Source organism: Branchiostoma belcheri, unplaced genomic scaffold (assembly GCF_001625305.1).
Source record: "Branchiostoma belcheri isolate BF01 breed outbred unplaced genomic scaffold, Haploidv18h27 scaffold147, whole genome shotgun sequence".
Lineage (NCBI taxonomy): Eukaryota > Metazoa > Chordata > Leptocardii > Amphioxiformes > Branchiostomatidae > Branchiostoma > Branchiostoma belcheri.
In genome coordinates this window covers 245,580-264,673 of record NW_017802902.1, presented here as the reverse complement: position 1 = coordinate 264,673, position 19,094 = coordinate 245,580, and the positions used below count along the sequence as shown (strand labels likewise).

At 44.5% G+C, this 19,094-nt stretch overlaps 1 protein-coding gene across 1 annotated transcript; it reads left to right on the top strand.

Annotated features, from left to right (window-relative positions):
* The first annotated feature begins 1,975 nt into the window (after positions 1-1,975).
* Positions 1,976-17,307, top strand: LOC109465068 (DBH-like monooxygenase protein 1). The gene is made up of 12 exons (XM_019762209.1): positions 1,976-2,119; positions 8,207-8,353; positions 9,331-9,507; positions 9,779-9,865; positions 10,308-10,502; positions 11,498-11,600; positions 12,060-12,226; positions 12,779-12,964; positions 13,363-13,422; positions 14,398-14,531; positions 15,132-15,318; positions 17,149-17,307. The coding sequence occupies exons 1-12, from the start codon at positions 2,063-2,065 to the stop codon at positions 17,305-17,307; spliced, it is 1,659 nt and encodes a 552-aa protein (XP_019617768.1). The 5' UTR covers positions 1,976-2,062.
* Positions 17,308-19,094: the final 1,787 nt, after the last annotated feature.

Genomic DNA, 19,094 nt, shown 5'->3' with positions numbered 1-19,094 from the left:
GTAGAAAATCAGATTTTCCACCTCCACGGCCACTGGTAGTGATTATGTTAAGTACGTGACGTCAGTCTTACCATCTGACATCTGGAGATCTGTTTGGAGATAAGAAACACAACTGACACCGGAGAATGGAGACCGCCTCGCATGTTCTCGTTATCGCGGCAACGTTCGTCTTGTTCCCGCATATTGTGGGTGCGAGTGCCGACTTCACCCACCACGAGTCTCTGGACGAAGACGGGAAGTTTCTCCTTTCCTGGAAGTATGACGATGAGAAGATCGAGTTGGAGGCCCGGGTGCAGACGACAGGGTGGGTCGGCTTGGGTCTCTCCCCAAACGGAGGCATGCCGGGATCCGACATCGCCATCGGCTGGGTCAAAGACGGGACTGCGCACCTCACAGTGAGTCCTATACAATCTGTTTTTTTTTTCGGTCCTTTTTTTCTGAGAGGACAGGTAGTCTCCACCAGACTTCTTTGCAGGCTGTGCAAATCTTAGAAATCGGCCTAAAAGCGTATTAATTGGCGAGACTGTCGGCTATCGACGATCAAATCAGCCTGCAAATTTGATCGTCAATGGCCGACTACCTTCTCTCGCCAATTAAACCCTTTAGGCCGATTTCTACGATTTACCCAGCCTGCAAAAAAGTCTGGTGAAGACTAGAGGACAGGTACCTCGGCCGACTTTAGTGAACTGAACGAACGATATTCCACTGATCTCATCGAGACAAAAAAACGCTTTGTGAGGAGATTATCTGGCCATAATTAAGAACGACATGGCATAGTGCCACTGCATGGAGGTAGAAAATTCGATTTTCCACCTCCACGGCCACTGGTAGTGATTATGTTAAGTAGTCCGTGACGTAGTACGTGACGTCAGTCTTACCATCTGACTCCCGCCATGGCCTCAGGCTCCTGTTTGTTCACTTGCATCTCAATCATTGTCACAATGCCAAGCGCGACCAGGCACGAACCCTGTACAGAACAATTGAGCAATGCTTTTACCGGTCATTGCAATTGGCAGAATGTTACATTCTAATAATATCCATCCCTATTATTCTAGTAGATTTGCCCACATCTCCCACAATTACCTTCAAAATGTTGCATTTTAATTTCGCCAAGAAGCGGCGAAACTTGACTACACAGCCAAAGTACATAGATTAAAAGCCCGTTTCGTAGCGGTCGTCAAAACGATATCGATTAAAAAGTAGCGAATGCTTTTCGGACTATTCTGAAGTAATAAATTTTTGCCGTGCAACGCACCCTTCCCAACCCCTGCTTTTTTTTTCTTGTATAAAATTGTATGTGCGCCGGCAAAAATTACGCTACCCCAAGATGACTGCCCCTCCTCTCCCCTCCCCCCGCTAAATACCGTACAGTCCCTAACTTAGCCGGCTATATATATATGTTACATATAGGAGAATATTTGCAAGGCGAGTTTGGTTGCCTCCTCCTTGACGTCACCTTTGGTACGTCCCAAACGATGCATTTTATGGGGGTCTGCATGGGGGGTCTCGACAACGCTCTACGCTAAATGTTTAGAGCCGGCTACATATTACGCTGAATTCAGGAAACATCTCGATTATGCTTTATGATGAATTCCAAATGGCTACAACGCATTATGTAGAATTAAAATGGCGAAATCGCTCTAAGCAAAATGGTCAATTACGCTAGCTCTACGTTGAATTAGAGGGGTCCATCTACGCTCTACGTAGAATAAAACGGCCGATTACGATGGACGGAAAAGGCCATGCGGGCCCTCTTTTATATATCGTCACCAGTCTGACCAGGTAACAATTGAAATCTGTCACATCTGGAGATCTGTTTGGAGATAAGAAACACAACTGACACCGAAGAATGGAGACCGCCTCGCATGTTCTCGTTATCGCGGCAACTTTCGTCTTGTTCCCGCATATTGTGGGTGCGAGTGCCGACTTCACCCACCACGCGTCTCTGGACGAAGACGGGAAGTTTCTCCTTTCCTGGAAGTATGACGATGAGAAGATCGAGTTGGAGGCCCGGGTGCAGACGACAGGGTGGGTCGGCTTGGGTCTCTCCCCGAACGGAGGCATGCCGGGATCCGACATCGCCATCGGCTGGGTCAAAGACGGGACTGCGCACCTCACAGTGAGTCCTATACAATCTGTTTTTTTTTTCGGTCCTTTTTTTCTGTGAGGACAGGTAGTCTACAATAGACTTTTTTTGCAGGCTGGGTAAATCGTAGAAATTGGCCTAAAAGGGTATTAATTAGCGAGACTGTCGGCTATCGACGATCAAATCGGCCTGCAAATTTGATCGTCAATGGCCGACTACCTTCTCCCGCCAATTAATACCCTTAAGGCCGATTTCTACGATTTACCCAGCTGGCAAAAAAGTCTGGTGGAGACTAGAGGACAGGTACCTTGGCCGACTTTAGTGAACTGAACGAACGATATTCCACTGATCTCACCGAGACAAACAGACGCTTCTTTGTGGGGTGATTATCTGGCCATAAGAACGACATGGCATAGTGCCACTGCATGGAGGTAGAAAATCAGATTTTCCACCTCCATGGCCACTGGTAGTGATTATGTTAAGTAGTCCGTGACGTAGTACGTGACGTCAGTCTTACCATCTGACTCCCGTCATGGCCTCAGGCTCCTGTTTGTTCACTTGCATCTCAATCATTGTCAGAATGCCAAGCTCGACCAGACACGAACCGTGTACAAAACAATTGAGCGATGCTTTTGCCGGTTATTGCAATCGGCAGAATGTTACAATATCTATCCCTATTATTCTAGTGGATTTGCCCACATCCCCGACAAACACCTTCAAAATGTTTTAATTTCGCCAAGAAGCGGCGAAACTTGACTACACAGCCAAAGTACATGGATTAAAATCCCGTTTCGTAGCGGTCGTCAAAATGATATCGATTAAAAAGTAGTGAAAACTTTTCGGCCTATTCTGAAGAAATTAATTTTGCCGTGCAACGCGCCCTTCCCAGCCCCTGCCTTTTTTCTTGTATAAGATGGTATGTGCGCGGGCAAAAAATTACGCTACCCTCGGATGACTGCCCCTCCTCTCCGCCTTCCCCAGCTAAATACCGTACAGTCCCTAACTAAGCCGGCTATATATATGTTACATATAGGAGAATATTTGCAAGGCGAGTTTTGATGCCTCGGGTCTTGACTGGCCTCCCTTGTATCTCGTGTTTAACCTCTTGACTTTTCGTAAGCTCAGTCCTACCAACGATGTCATGGCCCCGGGCCAGGCGGTACAGCACGGTGTATTCCGTTTTGCCCGAGGTACCAGCCCGACCTCGCGTCGGATCGCCCGACGGCCGAAGTATGACATAATTTTTTAAAAGTCATACCCACCCAGTAAAACACGCCTTTTAATGCGAAATGGGCGAAAATTTGGAGATTTGGTGTCCCTAAACCCAAACAATGCAACAAATTCAATTCCAACGACCGAATTTTGTGTTCGAATTTTTTAAAGCGGTGTAAGCGGGGAAACACGTTTAAATCGTGTCTCTGGAACATTTGGAAGGCCTGGGCCTTACCGCTAGTACTTATTACACGGACGGGAACACCCGCATCGAACGTAATCGCGGCCCAGGTAGGACATAAAGGGAGGTACAGAACGTTCCGCACGACTGTTGCATTCCAAAACGTGCACGTGTTCCATTCCAAATCATGATTTGGAATGATTGCACCTGCATTATATTTATGGGTTCACCACACCACGAAACCATATTGCTTTTTCTGATGTTTCTCCTCCTCCTCCTCCTTCTCCTGCCATTTTTTAAATGGATTCAGCTTCTTCATTTTAGGGCCTAAGGTCCTGAAATTTGGTATGGAGGTACAGTGGGCAAATACCCCTAGGCGTTTTTTAAATTATTGTGATACAGGCTTTTAGAATGGTTTTATTTGAGTTTTTTGGCTGTGTTATAGCAAATGTATTACTGTGTTAGTTTGCCTTGTTTACCACGTTTGGGCATGAGTCATCACAATGGAATGCAGGGCATCAACCAATAGGCATGCAGCTTTCCTCTATACTTCTTGCTGATTGGCTGTTGGGATTTAACTTGATTAACACCTGCACAGAAGCATTTCCATACTGACAGTATGTCTGTATTCAAGTGTTTTGGAAATCAACAGTTTGCATTATGCAATTAAAAATCCTAACCAATAAAGTAGGGAATAGCTATCCAACTGTTGTTTTAGTTGTATTTTACTTCATATTATAGTTATATCAATGTAAATCATTGTTTTCCCTTGTGTTTCTCATTCTTTCCCTGCCATGTGGTAAAATGTGGTGAACCCATCGCTGTATTTGCTCCAAAGCAAATATTGGCCTTTCTAGTCCAAAACGTGATTTGTTCCAAAACATAATTTTTCGGAATCACGTGTCTGGGGGTGGAGCCTCGTACTTCTGATGGCGTGGCTAAATGATACGTGTCTGGACATGTTGTGTAACGCTTAGCGTTTCTTAATGGCTACAGTCTGAGACGTATCAAGTTTAATGTTGAAATGGGAGTGTCAAAATGCCCCACGAGCGTTGTAAGAATACCTGTGTCATGACGTAACTTTAGAAATATTAACAAATAGTTCCCTAAGTTTTAAATCGGTAGCTTTAGGGTATTAGCAGTGTCTGTCTCTCTTTGACCTTCTAAAACTCCTCAGTGTTAGTCACGGTACGACCGTCAATGGACTTATCACACTATTACGTCACAGTCTGTTTACCTGTTCTAAAGAACATTGTAGAACGGTCAGTTGAAGAAAAAAGATCATTTCAAAGTTTTCAAAGTAAGGTATGTTTGATTTTTGTTGCGTCTAGTTTTGTTGACACAGCATTACATGCCGTAATGGGTGATTTAGTTGTGACAGTAGACAAAAGTAGTACTGTATAAAGGCCTTATATAAAGCAAACACCGCGATACTTACGCACCCCTATATAATATAAACATCGATTGACCGGCGTTCATTGTGGTAAACAAACTGTGACGCAATGATGTGATAGGTCCATTAAACTTGGACACCCATACACAGCACCTGTACGGCCAAAGCATGGTGACATGATCCGTGTAACAATCTAAAGGCTCGTCATGCTGAGACAGCTGTCTCCAGGCGTCTGTATCTTTTGCGTCGGCCAGCCGTTCCGGCAGGTTAAACAAAGTCCATTCTACAATGTTGTCCTGTCAGGACTTTCTCTGTCTTCCTCGACAGCGTCCTCCTTACAGAGTGCCCTGGAGGACTGTCTTTGGCAGGTTGTCGCGTCATGTCACCTGGCCGTACCACTGCAGCTTGCGTCTCTTGACAGTTGCTAAGAGTGGTTGCTGCGGGCCATGTGATGTTATGATGCACAGCTTTCCTCACATACTCGTTTGTCTTGTTTTCACGGTAGGTGATGCCAAGAGGTCTCCGCACGCACTCAATTTCAAAGGCCTGAATTTTCCGTTCTGTTGCTACCAGCAAGGTCCAGATTTCGCAACCGTAGAGCAGGTCTGATACCACCAAGGCTTTATAGAGCTTGTAATCTACAGCGCAATGCTAATGTTAGATTTCCAGACCCTGTCCAGACGAGCCATTGCTGCCGTCTGTCTTTCTTTCCAGTTGGTACCACCCTTCGTAATGTACCCACTCAAGTATGTTAATGAGTCCACTTCTTCTAGCTGCTCCCAGTTTCATAAAGATGACTGCTTGTGTCTCTTCCCTGCTGTTAACCATGACCTTACTTTTGTCGGTGCTGACCTCCATGCCAAACGATCCAGTACTCTGCGTTAGCTTGTTAGTGAGATCCTGGTCCAGGAGGTCTATGTTACTACCAGCAAAGTGGTCGATATCATCTGCAAATCGGAGGTTAGAGATTTGTCTGCAATCTAAAGCTAGGGAGACGGAGGTGTGATGATATCCCGCAGTGTGTCTTGCATTATCTTCTCCAGGTAATAAGTTAAACAGAATAGGCGATAACAAGCATTGCTGGCGAACCCCGACTGCCGTCCTGAAGAATTGAAATTAAATATGTATGGAGGAAAGCCGTTAAGCCGTTTGTGCGTTGAAACGGCGATGTTAGTGTCCGCTCGACGTCCAAACGGCCACGTTAAGATTGATGGTATTCTTAGAACCGCAACGTTATAAGGTCGATCAGGGTACGTTAATAGTAAAGTGACCGCAGCGTTATAAAATCGATCAGGGTACGTTAATAAAAAGTGACCACAACGTTATAAGGTACGTTATATTAACAATAACTTGAGTTTTGACGTGAACAGTCAAAGTGTGCCCACGGGAATTTTATCACCAGCCGCGTCCCTTACAGGTGCACAATGAAATGAAATAGATAACAAAATATAAGAAACGGAACTGTTCAAAATTTTAAATACAGAAGTGAGTGGTGAATAAATAATATGATGTGTTTTATTTCTTAAACCTATTCATTGCTGTGTGTGTGGCTAATTTCTTCCTGAAAATGTGTGCACGGCGTTTTGCCCCCTGCGAATTTTTCCCGCCAACTGTTCTATTCATATGCGCACTTCTCCTGATCCTCAATTGTTTTAAGTTCACACATTCTAACATGACAAAGCGTGGGTGCAAGGTATGATCATTTTCTGGCCTGGTACATACACACATCAACATGGTTCCTAACTCTGTGTAATTCAGTTGCGATCAAAACGTAAAAATACTCAGATAGCGGCGGCCATTAGGTTACCCTTGACCGGGCAAGCCAAAATCCTTGATGAGACTTAGACTACATGTTTTTAAAAAACGCCCTTTTCTACACAAAAAAAAACTGATTCGTACTGTAAAAATGATCTTGTTGTTTAAAAATATAACGATACAAAGTAATAAACGTTAATATTACGAGTGCTACTAGTATTTTGTAACACTGCCGACGTCGATCTTTCCACTCTCCGTTGTTGTTTTGATTTTGTCAGCGCCATCATGGTTTCCGTGTTATTGTAAATTAGCGCATGAACCGCCAGTGTTTCTTGAACGCAACAAGTTTAGTTCTTATAATTTTAGACATCCCCGCGAGTTATTCTGTAGTTGTCTCATCATTTCCTCTGGACGTTGTTTCCGAGATCGGCAACACTTCTTGCGGGCAGGCAGAACATCGACAACAAGGACGAAACATTTCGGCTAGAATAATGCCGCAACAAGTTACTACACAAAGACAAAACTCTTTGACTGCTCAAGTCGAAACTCACTTTATTCTTAATGTACCCTGATCGATCTTACAACGTTGCGGTTCTAAGAATACCATCAAACTTAACGTTGCCGTTTGGACGTCGAGCGTACACTATCGTCGCCGTTCCAACGTACTTCATACCTATTTCGTCCCATTTCGTTCCATTTCGTCCCATTTCGTTCCATTTCGTCCCATTTCGTTCCATTTCGTCCATTTCGTTCCATTTCGCACTTTCTGTACACTGATAAAATTGTGAGACAGTTTCCGTTGGTGCTTCAAATGTTTCTCAATTATGAGCCGACAGTTGAAAATTTGCTTTGTTGTGATGCGACCAGGCCTGAAGCCGGCTTACTCTTCAGCGCAGCCAGAAGTTCCTCTGCCTTTGTCTTCAGCCTCTCCAAGATTACTCTAAGTAATATCTTGCTTGGGTGAATTTCCAGACTGATGGTTCCGTAGTTTTGGCATCTGCGCAGGTTCCCCTTCGATATAGGCAGCGGGATGACCAGAAACTGCGTCCACTTCTTCTCCTCCCAGATCTTATGGCATAACTCAAAGTACTTGTCAACCTCTGCAGGAATATTTTTGACTCCTGGAGATTTTCCTCGATTCATGTAACGCACTGCTGCATCTGAGACCTCATCTCTCAGGATTGGAAGGTCTTTCTAACACTCTCTCTGCCCCATGTGGGTTGCTCAGTTTTGTCGTGTCTGGTTGCAGCTCGTAGTTGTACAGGTCTGTCCAGCACTCCGTCCATCGGTCAAGTACTGCTTTGTTTTCTGTAAGAAGATTTTCACTACTGCTCTCGATCACTGTAGTCCTTGGCTGTTGTGTATTTGTGAAATTTCTACGATGCTCCATGCTCTATGTGTGACCTAAACAGTACACCTAGTGGTAGCTAAAAATGCACACATGTCTGTAAACGTTTCCTTTGTCGTGGCCTGCTTTTCTCAACCAAAAGGGTAAGCATATGCGTGTGTACAATAAGGGGCTTGATTTATTTATTTATTTATTTATTTTTCTTCACTCATTCATTCATCGACTCCCCAGGACCGGTATGCCGAGGCGCAGGCCCAGCCCCCTGTGGACGAGAGTCAAGACTGGGAGCTGGTGTCTGGGAACGAGAACGGGACTCACACCGTCCTGAGGTTCAACCGGAAGCTAACGACTTGTGACGTCAAAGACCGCGTCATCAACGTGAGTATCCACCAGTTTCCCATCCCCAGAATGCAACGCGAAAACGCGGGGTAACCCTCATTTGCATAGGACTGGAAGGCATCGGAATGATCCTGTTGACGTTAAACAACTTGCTTTTTACTGTCTTTTGAGGTGTTGGGGCATTTTATGCTCATCATTAATTAAATTACTATGGGCCGAATCTAACAATTAATAGTGAATGAAGTTTTAGTGTTCTTTTCAACATTGAACATGTGATTTGCAACGTTACAGCGTTAGTATAGCGTTACCACTACAACGTTACAAACCACATATTCCAAAAAAATTCATTCTCTATTTGTTGTCAGATTCAACCCATAGTAATTTAATTAATGTTGAGCATAAAATGCCCCGACACCTCAAAACACAGTGAAAATCAAGCTGTTTAACGTCAACAGGATCATTCCGATGCCTTTCAGTCCTATGCAAATGAGGGTTACACCCGCGTTTTCGCGTTGCATTCTGGTGATGGGAAACTGGTGAAAAAAACGGAAATTAAAAGTTATGGCTTTGAGTAAAACCAGAGTCAGACACGGTTCTGAAATCGTCGGCGAGGCAAATCTACGTTCGTGTGTACGTTTTTGTATATTCTTTCTACGACTCGGAAATTCTTTTGGCATGATAATACAGGATATCATTTTTGTATGATAATACAGGATATCATTTTTGTATGATAATACAGGATATCCTGTATTATCATACAAAAAGGATTTCCGAGTCGTCCACGGCTAATTCTCTAGAAGCGCATATGATCCTAGGAGCAAAACTAGATAGGCGCAGCAAGGTTCTGCTTACATACATTACTTTATCCACCAACTTCGTGTCTTGGGGAGGAACAGTATGTGGCCATTGTCTGGTATAGCTAGAGTTAAGCCTGGGGGCTGTTTGAGGTATGCCGTACCTTGTCAGTGTCCTTCGGCACGGATCAGTGGATAATAACCGATCTCTGTCGTTCCCAGGCTGACACCATGCGGGTTCTGTGGGCATGGCATGATGACGACCCTGAGGACGAGAGCGGCCCGGCGTACCACGGGGCCAACCGCGGGGTCCGGAGCACGGTCCTGCTCAGTAACAACATCGCTCCGGACAACTTCAAGGAAACGAACTACACAACAGTCGATCTACTGATGAACAACGTAAGGTTTACGCTCATTTCACTTCTCTTCTCATTACATTTTTGCATCTTTAGCATCTGAATGTTAAAAACGCTATGGCCCTGTATTGTTATCAAGCGGCGCTATCTGGGTGCTGCCATGTTGGGATTTCAACGCCATGCAGGCGCCATCTTGTTTCCGTTTCCGGTTGTTGACGTCACGTCTACGCCGACGACAAATTCAATTACATTGATTTCATTGGAAGAACAGCGATTGTGTTGTAACTAATTGTCATTTTTTTTTTTGTATGCAGGTTTCCGTTCCTGCCTACCAGGACACGACTTACTGGTGCCAAGTGTTTGAGCTGCCGGAACTGGCCAGCAAACACCACATAATCAAGGTGTCTATCTCTCGTTGTTTATTATCTAGTCATAACATTTTTGGAAGGATAAACAGGTGCCTATCACCTTGCCATGTAGGCGGCTCGGGAACATGGGTCGTCTGTTTGCTGACCGAGACAACAGCAGCATTCGCCAGCGCCCCGAGTGACCAAGCGCGCCCCGAGTGACCAAGCAGGCCCTTTGAGGATTAGCTCTTCTTGCTCTGAACAGAGAAGAGCCTAGAAAAAAAAATCACCTTGCCATGATGTATGTTTCAAAAGTCGGGCGGTGGAGAGCTCCTGCAGCCCTGAAGAAAACCCGCCCCAACCGCGATAGACTGAATACCAGGTTACGGTATACCCATTGCTTTACCTTACTTTCCTTGACACTGCACAAGTAATTAGCTATCTGGCATGATTTTGCAAATAAGCAAAGATTTTTGCCACGATTTTTCTTTAATAGTTCGAGCCCATCATCTCCCCTGGTAACGAGGGCGTGGTGCATCACCTGATAATCTACACCTGTACGAAGAACAGGAGCGTCACTTTCCTGCCTCATGAACATCCGGGACATGAGTGCCGCACTCCCAACATGCCCCGCGACTGGTACCTATGCTTGGGAGGCAGCATGCTAGCGGCCTGGGGCATCGGGGCTGAGGTAGGTGCCGAAGGGGCTGAGGTTACTGATGTGAAGAGTCTTTTTATTTATCACTCCTTTCCTTAGTACTGAGAAAAATTTCGGCCATCGGGGCTGAGGTAGGTGCCGAAGGGGCTGAGGTTACTGATGTGAAGAGTCTCTTTATTTATCATTCATTTCCTTGGTACTGAGAAACATTTCGGCCATCGGGGCTGAGGTAGACGCCGATTCATGTATCACGAGCACTGATATGAAAAAACTGTGTGTATCATTCTGGAGTCGTCGGCGAGGCCAATCTACGTTCGTGTGTACGTTTTTGGATATTCTTTCTACGACTCGGAAATTCTTTTTTGCATGATAATGCAGGATATCGCCAAAAAAAACAGTTACTCAAGCAACTGGATATGATTTTGAAAACGTCAGACGTTTCAGCTAGTATCCACTAGCTTTCGTCAGTGACTGAGAGACCAGAGGGGAAAGCAGGTTTATAAGCACAACCTATTGATTGATATGCAAATAAAGTGAAGACAAATTTTTGGAAGTCGAAAATTTGTCATTTCCTTGGTACTGAGAAATATTTCGGCCATCGGGGCTGTGGTAGACGCCGATTCATGTATCACGAGCACTGATATGAAGGAACTGTGTGTATCATTCATTTCCTTGAGAATGATTGAGAATCTCTCTTTCCGAGAGAAAGAGAGGGGGAGAAAGAACGAGAGAGAGAACTGTGCCTTTTTCAAGTCTTACCGCTGGACCTGTATCGGAGTGTGTCTGGTTCTGCATGCATCATTCATTTCCTTAGGGTAGAGAAAAGGGGATACACACGGAGGATTGAGATACTTTCTGTTTCTGTCTGTGTGTCTGTGTGTGTCTTTCAAGAGACAGAGAGAGAAGGAGAGCGTTCCATAACAAAATACAGTACATGTACATTCTACTCCTTAGAAACAATATTCACCCTTATACAACATTTCTTACAATACCAACATGCTGCATCAGTGTATCTCTTGTCTCCCCAGCCTATGGCATATCCTGCACACGTTGGCTATCCCGTTGGGGATGCCGACTCCAGCCGATATGTACTTCTAGAGCAACATTACGACAACCCTCAGCTGGTGTCAGGTCAGAAACTACCAAACATTCCTCTACCTATTTTCATTAGCTCTCATCAATGCGACTTTTCTACATTAATAGTATACCACATTTTGGACTGCAATGTTCCAGTATCTAAGGTAATAAAGCAAATGTTGTATGAATAAAGTCATCGATCGCATCTTACTTGTGTGTGCGGCTGAATCTGCATGCAGAGTAAATGTCAGTGGCAACATTACAGGTTTAACTAGTCTCTAACATGCAGTCTCTGAGAGTCTTTAATGCTTTGAATCTTCCTATTTTCATGTTTCTCCTTCAGCCCAGCGATAAAGATGACAAGCGATCATCGAAACGTCTGTTTTTGTTAAAAAAAGTGGGGGGACGTGTGGGTCTTCGCAATTTAGTCATTCACCAACCTGATGAACTTCTTAACGAAGTCCTCTCCATTTCCTTAGTAGTACTGACATCGTATTCCCGTCTTTACTGCAGGGATCCGTGACAGTTCGGGGCTGCGGCTGACGCTAACGCCGGAGCTGAGAGACCACGACCTGGGGGTCTTTGAGGTCGGCATGCCGCCGATCAAGCACCACGTCATCCCGCCTCACGCCGAGGAGTTCAAGTCGGCCGGGTTCTGCAACCCCAACTGTCTCAACGCGGTAAGTACCTTTTATCTTAAGAGAACAAAAATGCTCCTGCAGTTCCTGAGAATGTTGCTAGGGGGGCCAAACTCACGCCACGTCGTCCCGCCTCGCGCCGAGGGGTTCAAGTCAGCAGGGTTCTGCAACACCAACTGTCTCAACGCGGTAAGTACCTTTTTATCGTCGTATAAGGAAACAAACATGCTCCTGCAGTTCCAGAGAATGATGCTAGGGGGCCCAAACTCAGGTCACTTCTTCCCGAGCACAAGAGCTATCTACCATTAACAATTTGCGACCCTAGCTTGTACAGATCACAAGCTATAAAATTCGACCAAGAAAGTTCCGCTGCAGTACCATAATAAGTCACTGGACGTTTTGTTGCGTCAATAATGCCTCTTTTGATCCAGTGTCGACGTCACACTTCAATGAGGCCACGTGAAAAGTCTCACTGGGTCCGTCTAATGAGGAAGACTAGAGTGACTGGTCGAAACCTCTGGATGAGAACAATTCTTTGTGTTGGAACAAAAGTTTATAGTCTATAAACATCGTTACGCTCCCTTCTGTGTATAGTTCCTGGAGGAGCTCGGGGAGCCGATCCACATCATCGGACTTGAGCTTCACTCCCATCTGCTGGCCGTTAAGATGAGCGCCCGACTGATCCACAACGGCAAGGAGATCGAGATCGCGCGGGACGACAACTACGACTTCAACCTGCAGTTCTTCCGGATGCTCAAGGAAGAGGTCACCGTCTATCCGGTACGAGAAGTTTTTTTTTCTATTACTTTAATATATAATATAATATTTTCCACCGTTTTCATAGTCTTGACGTGAGTCAGGGTTTCGACCCGCTTTCCTGGCGAGCACTGAGTTGTGGGATGCGTGACGTAATGGGTGGGCCAGAGTCTCCCCACAAGTCTGTACCGATCGCCGTACCGGTTCGACTTGGGATCTCGTAGGTTACAACGTGTAGCATCTGTCTATGTGGTTACAACATTTCGTGACTCTGTGTTAAATCTGATCCTTTGCGACTTCACGATAAAGTTATACATGAATCTGCATGTACCACTATTCAAATCACCATCTATGGATAGATATCCATCTATCTAAGACCTATATGTGGTTTTAACCATTGTTCTGACGTTTCTATTTTCCAGGGCGATACTCTGGTTACGGAATGCACTTACCGCTCAACGCACAAGGACAAAGTTACGTATGTAAGTAGAACGTTTGGTCGTAACTCAAGTTCAATGTACAGTTTTACACATGAAAAAAAACATTTCTATTAAAATGACAAAACCCACATACCATTGAAACGTGGAAGTAAGTACTGATTATCCACTGCCTCCAAAGAAGATGTCGAGTCCCTCTAAGATCTGGCAAGAGATGACATTGAACTAAGCTCCCCCCCCCCATGGCTTTTTCCAAATCTAAAGTTGTGGTCTTGTTGTTATATATATATTCCAGGATTTGTTTTATCTATAATCATACCCAGACATGGCTGTACATGCAGCTATAGAGTGGTTATTTTTAAATACGTTTTCTTACTCTGTGAATGAGGTCATGACTTTAAGATGGAGCATTATGGGCAGTCGTGTTTGCAGCTAGAACACAGGGACCCTTTGTTTGATCGGCATGTTATTTTATACGTCGTCTGCAGGCATGCCCTTTCTGATGCATGTGTTTTCATTTTGCCGTAGCTCTTTTCTTGGTCAATGTAATATTCCAAAAGCACCCCTAAATTTAAGAGGCTTGTGGAACTTGCCGCAAAAATCCCGTTATTTTGAATAGCGGATGGGGGAGGGTTTCTTTCAGGCATATACGGATTTTGGTCGATCCGTGATTAAAACAGCTGTTTAGTTGCATGTGATCGAAATGGTGAGCCGTTCTCCAATGTGTTTACAGGGGAAACTCATTGTTGTCATCGCTGTGTTTCTTGGTAATTGAACATGTGATGTGCCGTTATATCCGTGATGATGCACGTCGTTCTCTTTACACCTTAGCTGTTTTTATATTGGGAATAGGCCGTAGATTATGTAGCTGTGTTGTAGGCTCGGTTTTGAAAGCAGATATTAGGTTGTTGTGTATAATCGTTTTCGAGTATCTGTTTGGATTGTGACTTGTTTGTGACTGTGATTGTGTCACCTTTGGACCCTTTTTTTGTTGTGTTAACCCATTGCCTGGTCCCACAGGGCGGCCCTGGAACCCCGAACGAAATGTGCCAATCCTACATCATCTACTACCCACAGTTCAACCTGACGTTTTGCGAAAGTCTGCCGAACTTGTTCGACACCACGCATTTCGCTGGAGTCCAGAGGTTCGAATAGTACGTGGTTATTTCATTTCGTTTACCTAATTGCATCAATAAAACAGCAAACATTAATCAACAAACACATCGAAGGTTAGACATCTAGGTAATAAAATACGCCAAAATGCAGTTACTCGATCAACTGTATATGATTTTAGAAACGGTCAGACGTTTCAGGTAGCATCCACTACCTTCCGTCAGTGACACTTAGTCACTAATGAAAGGAAGTAGAGCTTTAAAAAAGTCAATGTGAAGGAGGAGGAAAGAGGCTTGCAATGCTTGTACAATACCCTACTCCTTGAGACTTTGGAAATATCAACCATGAAACTAACATGATAAGTACGTGGTCCTTATTTTGATTTCATATACTACGTACATACTGACGTTTAAGGTATTAACCGTCTTGATACCACCATTCCTTTTTCCAAAAGGAGACCCTAAGTGACAGACTGTTTAAAATTTGTCTTATCTTTTTTATAAATACCTACAGATTCCTTTTCTCTCTGACGAAAAGAGAGGATGCTAATTTAAACACCTGATTTTCAAAATCTCTCCATTTGGCCAATAGCCTGGTACAGGCTAACCTTTATCGACGTTGCAATAACTTGTTGCTTCCAGTGACTTCAGTAGCGGCGAGATGAAAATCACGGCCCCGGAGCGGCTGGTCAACATGTCGTTTGAGGCCGTGATGGAGGCGGTGCCGTGGACGGACCAGAAGGCTCGGGAGTTCTCAAAGCGTCTTCTGGGCAGTCCATTCCCCCACCACACCCACTGCGTATCCAACTTCCGTACTGCCGTTGATACGGTAAGAAGATGGTGGGGCCGTGTGGCGTAACGACAGAGTGCTTGGAACCAAGAGGTCCCGTGTTCGAGTCCTTACATGCCGCCGATCTTGTGACACGACTTTATTTATTTCCTCAATTAACTCAAGTGAAAATGAGTATTGTCCTGTCCTGTATCTGTCCTCTTCGTTATCGGCATAAAATAAGTTTGATAAATAACTTGAATGTGCCATCACCGTGTCTAGTCATGAAATGTTGGAATATAAAAAAGGACATATGGTTGAAATAAAATACAAAAAAAAAAATCCTGTTAACACATAGCTGCTACACCATTGAAATGAATAACGGTCTTTACAACATAGTGTTGCATGCACAGTTACCGGTACTCCAGTGCACTGTGAACCTGTCATAGTAAGCCCTGAGCTGTACAACTGCAGGTCCGGGCCCTTTGGGCTTGCGGCGAGTGTGGTTGTCCCAGTGGGCTGGTGTCCCGGGTTCAACTCCCTAGAGTCAATGGGAGAAACTGTACATTATAGAGCTTATTCACCACACGTCATCATGACGTTACTATTCCTCATGTCCCGTGCGACGCCATTTTGGGGTCCATCTGTGCAGCGAGTTTCCAGGCGTTGAAATGGCCGACAAACGTTAGATAAACTGTCCTTTGTCCGATTACACGAAGAGTTTACCACCACTCATACCTCTCGTTACTGAAACAAAATAAAATCTGTTGGGATTGACCCGTTTTTGTTGAGTTTTGATCAGTCTGATCGAGACGGCGTCTCCCGCCAGCGGAGTCCATTGACGCGACTAAGCTTCGTATTTGGTACTCACGGGGCAGAAGTTTTTACACACAGGATCGGTTCAAACCCTTTAAGAGTCTGGAAGCGTTGTATCAGGATGTGTAGAGAGTGTTGTGGGACATGCAGTTTCGTGGTGACAAGTACGTTGTAGTCGGGATACGCAAAGGGTCGCTATTTTCGAACATCCCCGGACTGTGTCTGGATAAATTATTATAACAAACAAATGCGGGGCCATCGGCCGCCGGCCGCCATCCTCAGTCCGCACTGCCGCGACTGTGGCTGGACAAGGTGAGTGTTACAAGTTGCCAGGGCCCTGTTCTACATGGACATTTACCACAGAGTAAAGGGACAGGTAGCTTCAACAGATTTAACGTGTCCATGGCTACCCACGTTGACATCTACCATCTACAGGCCCTTACGCCAGGGTAAAACACACCGATTTCTGATCAGCAAAAAAAAGCCGATAAAAGCCGATCTTGAGAACATGAGACGTGGTCATGGAGCCAGAACAACCCCAAGGACAATGTTACGAACAAGAAGAGTGTTCAAAACGTAGATTGTGGCCCAAAATACGCAACTATCGCCAAGAGTTTGCATAGCGTACCATAGCGATAGGCACCATGCTGCACCCCTAATGGCGGACAATGCTCGTTGCCGGGGGAAGAGTCACGTGACCATCTGTGGTGAATAAGCCCTATAGAGTCCATAAGTGTTTTATTCGCAAATGTTTTATTCGCGGCAGCCATTTCGGTAACGGTCTGTCACCTTCCATCTTCAGTGCAATTCTGACTGGTTCACATTGCATTGCAGCAAAGATGCACGTGCCGCTGCTATAGCATTCCCATGCGGAAAATATCATCTGTAGGATTACATCTATACCAGCGACACCTGTGCTGCAGTGCAACGTAAACCAGTCGGAATTGCCCTGAGGAAGGTGACAGACGGTGACCGAAACGTCTGCTGTGAATACCAACATGATGAAACTATTGACGGTTGTGCAACAAAATGTTTCACACCGATAACTCACTCCGATTTTTCCATTGCTCACAGAGCGCATTGGAAACCGACGTGCCCTTCCCACGTGGGACCAAGCCGGTCCCTGAGAACGTCTGCAGTAGGAGGACCACGTCTGGCCAAGCGACCACCCGCGTGCCCGGTCTGGCTCCAGCGACGCTCGTCTGCATGGTGGCGCTAGTCCTCGCCATCTAGAAACCGTGATTTGGAACGATCATTGTGTCCAGAACCGTGCCTATCTAGTTCTATGCCTAATTGGTTTCTGGATAGTCTCTATTGTATCCACAACCGTGCCTATCTAGTTCTATACCTGAATGGGTTCTGGATAGTCTCTTTCGTATGCAGAACCGTGAGTATATCTAGTTCTATGACTGAATGGGTTCTGGATAGTCTCTATTGTATCAATAACCGTGAGTATATCTATTTTTATGCCTAAATAGGTTATGGTTTTCCCGTCATATTCATACAGGGCTGCCTGCCCCTGGTAGTAAGGCGTGATAGTCTCCGCGTGTCCAAGAACGTTGATGTTCTCCGGGATGTGGTTCTAGATACGTGTGGAATATCCAGAGGAAACATGGTTCTAAATAAAGCTAAAGCACGGTTCGGGATACAACAACAAGACCACTTAAACTGAACTTCAGATTTGAAAAAAAAAAATCTTTAAAACCTTGCCGTTACGATAAGAGACTCTAACTGTATGGTTTCCGATAACCCATTGCCTTTTACCTTGTGTGCGCACGTGCCTTCAATGCTCCAAACATTTAAGATCATTTAGCGTATTCTATACATTTATATATTTTGAATTGTGTTAGAATCTAAAGATGGGGTATATGTTAGTTGTACCACTTTCGGCGAATTGTATGGTAATGAACGGTGTATATAATTATGGAAAGTATACGGGGCGTTCGTGTATGCGTGTGTGAGTTTGGGCCCCCTAGCGGCTTGCTCTGGAACCGTAGGGCTATCTGTTTAAAAATAGTCAAAAGAGGTAAACTCAAGAACCGGTTGACGGATCGTCGTGATGTTTGGTATGTAGGTAGCTTACGTGATGCTTGATATAATTATATGAAAATTATGCAAATATGGATCTAATTTGCATAATGTATGGTGAAATTCCATAAATCAATAATTTTTTTTTGGTTTACTAATAACTATGTGTTTTCTTGAGTTTAATCATGTTTTTGTTTGTTTTGCTAATAGCTATGTGTATTTGCTACGTGTGTAGCTATGCGTAGTTGCAGTATAACTGTATTACACCAGTGAGCAATTAAGTAATCATCTATCAGGATCTCCATGTCGTTTTCATATTTGGCACTTTAACTGTGTACCGTAGCTTAAACATTGCAAAAATATCCAGGTGTTAGTGATGTATAAGGGTGTATATTGTATCTCTCTACATAGAAACAAACTCACATTAGGATATTAGGATTGTCGTTGTTATTGAGTGCAACACATGGTTTAGGCTGGTACTACATGTACGTATGTGCCTCGATGAATAAACTGAATAAGCGTCATTCTATAACTTATAAATCCTCTTAAGCAAGGTACCGTATGTATCTGTCTGTGTCTGTATCTATGTATAGCCGGTATAACTGCCCTTCGGTGTAACACACCTTCCCTCTCAATAAACCACGGTAGTAAAATCTGGGCTGCAAAGTTCCCACATGTCATAGAATCCGAACTGTGTTCGATGGTGTTCGATCTGGGCAATTCGAATCGAACCCGCGTTCTATTTTGGGGTCACCTGCGGTCATTTACTATAAAGCGGCAAAACAAGCCTTTCTGCCCTTCGTGCATTGCAACACATAAAAAACAACACTTTTCTATAGATACAAACAGTTTCCTGGACAGTACATGTCCGCTATAATTTTTGGTGGATATGTAACATGTAGCGAAGCTACTGTCGTATCCTTGGGTGACCTTGAATACTGTAATGATTCTTTACGCCAGTATGAATAACACAATACACACTTTCTGGCGAT